At 32.7% G+C, this 4,306-nt stretch overlaps 1 protein-coding gene across 1 annotated transcript; it reads left to right on the forward strand.

The window, feature by feature from the left end:
• Positions 1-882: 882 nt before the first annotated feature.
• On the forward strand, positions 883-2,805 carry LOC125872712 (stearoyl-[acyl-carrier-protein] 9-desaturase 1, chloroplastic-like). The gene is made up of 2 exons (XM_049553481.1): positions 883-1,505; positions 2,266-2,805. Exons 1-2 carry the CDS (start codon positions 888-890, stop codon positions 2,803-2,805), a joined length of 1,158 nt encoding a protein of 385 aa, XP_049409438.1. The 5' UTR covers positions 883-887.
• The last annotated feature ends 1,501 nt before the right edge of the window (positions 2,806-4,306 follow it).

Consider the following 4,306-nt stretch of genomic DNA (forward strand, 5'->3'; position numbering starts at 1 on the left):
TGCGGTATGAAGTCAAACTCCTTTAAGTCCAACGGCAATAGAAGCGGCTGACATTACTAGAGGTCCACCTATAAATCTTATGGCCATCCCTATTGTTGCCATCTTAGTACCACACACAATTATTCGAGGTTGAAGTGCCATAAACAACCCTATAAAAATACCATACACATATTGAATATAATGTTACGTTGCTAGGCTAGTACGGCTCGCTTGGCTCTTCCAGCAATTACTTACTAGTTATTTCATTGGGGTAAATATTGGTAATTATGTGACATACCTAAACTGAACATTGACATCCCAAGGCCTGCATCTGAAATTATTTTAATGGAATATTTTACCAAACTTGGCATCCCCACATTCCATCTTGCTCAAAAAGCTAGGCATCTTTGTTAGTAAGTACTCTATGATTCAAGGAAAGTAAAAGACTTTTTTTTTCCTTTTCTGAAGATAGTACTAAAGTTTAGTCCCTCTATTCGACTTCTGAAGAGGTTGAACCATCATTAAAATGACCCTTTATGGAGTACAATGCCAACAACCAGTAAAAAATTATATTAGTATATTATATTAACCAAAAGAATTAAATTACCTTCATTAAGTTTCGAAATTACATGGTAATTTATTAAGAAATACTATGTTTCAATTTGTTCGTCTAGTTTTAATTTGACACAATATATAAATGTGGTAATATATAAATGTGGGATTATTCTAACAAAATATAAACTTGTGGATCAACTTTTATATTTAAAAAATATCAAATCATTATATGAAATTTCTAAATCATAATTTTTGGAGAATATGGTATTTCATCCATATAAATAGGATTTTCTTGTAAGCAATATTTGTCACTCATCTAATAACACTCTTTAGCATTAAACTTTGTATTAGTCATGATGCAGACTACAAGTTTCTCCCAATTCAACATTCCATCGATTGTACGGGAGTCACCTCCCCCTGCAACCACCATACACCGTCGCAAAACCACCTTATCACGGAGGTTATCTCCGGTCCTTGCGGTGGCTTCACCCGCAACTTCTCCATCACGTCACCAGGTCACTCACTCAATGCCACCAGAAAAATTGGAAATCTTTAAGTCATTAGAACCTTGGGTTTCCGAAAACGTCCTCCCACTCCGCAAGCCTGTAGAGAAATGTTGGCAACCCATTGAGTTTCTCCCTGACTCATCTCAAGGGCCCGAACAATTCGAAGAAGAGGTTCGGGCCCTAAGGCAACGAGTTTTAGGGCTTTCGGATGAGTACTTTGTTATGCTTGTGGGTAATATGCTAACTGAGGATGCTTTGCCTACTTATCAAACCGTGATTAATACGTGGGACGGAGTACGCGATGAAACTGGATCTAGCCCGTGTCCATGGGCAATATGGACACGGGCATGGACAGCTGAGGAGAATCGACATGGCGATTTGCTACGGACCTATCTTTATCTTTCGGGGAGAGTGGATATGTTGATGGTTGAGAAGACACTACAATACTTGATTGGAGCTGGAATAGTAAGGCTTCTTCTGAAAATCTTTATATATTCATCCTTCTTTTTTATTTAGTTAAATACTGTACACAGTTTTTTTTTTTAATACAATAACACCAGATAACTAAAAGATGTCATAAATAAGTTAAATATATATATGATATATGAAAGTTGAAACCACCAATATATGATATTTCTTTGCACTGGACAAGTAAAAAAAAATGAAAAAAAGTATTGAATAGATAACCAAAAGTAATAATATTGTTATAGTAAATGAAGCATGATAAATAAAGATATGCTAGATGAGAGTTACACATTAAATTAAATAAGCTTGAAGTATTTGTACGTTATTCATATTATTATATGACCGTTAAATAACGACGTTATTCTTTTTTGAATATTGTTTTACCATTTTTTTAACCTGGTTTAAATGAGAATAAATAATTGACAGAGACCTATGGTCATCCAATTTTGAGTCTACCACACAAAAAATATTATTTATCATCATACATATGTATTAAATTCATTCAACTTTAAGATTATCACACATAATTTACTTTTTTATTTTTTGAAACTTAAAAGTTATTTTACTTTAAAATTTATCGCACAAAAGACAAATGAAGCAAAATATTTAAGGAGGTTTATGGAATTTCTCAGACACAAAGTAACTTATTTAACCATGTAATAAGTAGTTTTTGAAGTTGAAAATACTATAGTCAGCGGTACGGTTGCATGCAACTTCTTATAATTGTCATGTATTTTTGAAAATTCTTTGCATATGTTAGGACATTGGATTAGAGAACAATCCGTATTTGGGCTATGTATACGCATCATTTCAAGAGCGAGCAACGTGTTCGTCACATGGAAATATGGCTAGGCTAGCTATAAAAGGCGGAGACCCCATCCTAGCACGTATATGTGGAACCATTGCCGCAGACGAGAAGCGACATGAACATGTCTACACAAGAATTGTTGAGAAGTTACTAGAAATGGACCCAAATGCAACTATGCTAGCTATTGCACACATGATGAAGAAGAAAATCATAATGCCAATGCATCTTATGTATGATGGGCAAGATCCGAATATATTTGAGCACTTTTCTGCCATCGGTGAAAGACAAGGAATTTACACATCTCGACATTATGCTGAAATATTAGAATTTTTTATAACACGATGGAAATTGGAAAAACTTGAAGGCTTGATTGGCGAGGCAAGGCGTGCACAGGATTATGTGTGTGGACTTCCACCTAGGGTTAGGAAGAAGAAAATAGAGCCACGTCAAGTGAAGTTTAGTTGGATCTTTAACAAACAAGTGAGTGCTTAGATGAATTGATTTGTCATAAACAGAGGCAAACCCAGGATTTGAAGACTCTGGATGCAGCAATATTATCTTACTTTAAGCATTAGCGAAACTTTGAAAGGTCAAGGTGCATGGGTTTGTTCTACCGAATGATCATGGGTTTGAATCTCTTATTTAGCAATTTAATGTTATAAATATGCCCCCTTTAAATCCAAAACTTATTAATAAAAACAGTAAAATATGGTTCTTGGGCTCAAACCTAGGTTGAAAGAGAGGATGCACTGGCCTTTACCAGCAGTACCAAGTGTCATCTTATGCTTAAGATTTCCATGAGGGCATTGTTACTTATATTTAGTTTTTGTCAGTTTCTCAAGATAAATATTCATATATATATAATTTTTTCGAAAATTAATGGATGCACGTGGATCCGTATCTATACATGTGGGTCCACCTATGATCATAAAGGCGTAAAACAAAAGCTTAATTATCCTTTCACTGATAATCTTTTTCGCTAAGCTGGTAAAATAAACTTATTTTGAGACATATATACTTCTTATAAAATATAGTTTAGTAAGTGTTCGAGAGAACAATAATATGTAATTGATTAAATCATTTGAGAAGGACTTTTAAGTATTAGTTTGTATTTAACAATATTTTTAAAAAGTAATTTTAGATGTCAAATTACGAAAAACATAGTTACCACTAATTAATTTGGTAAGTATGAATTTTTTATTTGAATAATCTTATCATAAAAAATTTAAAGCACCTATATATTCAGGAAAAAAAAAAATTGAGCGAGATACAACCAACAAAAATTGCACGAGGATTCACTAACTTTTTAACATGTGGATTGTGGCCCAATTTGTCCTTCAAATATGTACAAGAAATCTAAAGGAAAGAGAATATAAGTTTTGAGTGAAAATTAAAAAGAAAATGTGGGTCCACACCAAATTCCAATAAATATATTACTACTCCCTTCATTCCATATTAATTGAATTTTTGAGGTGTTTCACACTCTTTAAGAAAAGTAAATTAAGACATAAATTGAACATAGTTTTTCATTTTTACCCTTATTAATTAATGTTAAATTTATTGAAGTCATCATATTGAAAATCCAAATGAAGGGTAAAATTGAAAGAACACTCTAAAAGTAATCTTGAAAACTGAACAATTAGGTTAATCTGAAAAATGTAAAATGACTCAAAAATTCAATTAATATGGAATGGAGGGAGTAGTAGATTATTGGATTAAATGTGCATTGTGGGGCTCAATTGTCACTCATTCCAACAAGAATTTTAGCACTCCTTTCTGACTTTCTTCTTCTTCTTGAACATCAAAAAAAAAAATTACATTCTTTTCTAGCAAATTAATTTCAATAAAAAGTCAAAGATGCATGTTCAACTATTGAAATTAAACATGCAATTTTCTTGAAGATTGGTGTTTCAACGTTGGGGATCTTGTCAATGTCAAAAAAAAAAAAAGTTGATAGTGTTGTTGATGCTTAAATAATTGAAAAGTTGATGTT

The sequence above is a fragment of the Solanum stenotomum genome, chromosome 8 (genome assembly GCF_019186545.1).
Source record: "Solanum stenotomum isolate F172 chromosome 8, ASM1918654v1, whole genome shotgun sequence".
NCBI lineage: Eukaryota > Viridiplantae > Streptophyta > Magnoliopsida > Solanales > Solanaceae > Solanum > Solanum stenotomum.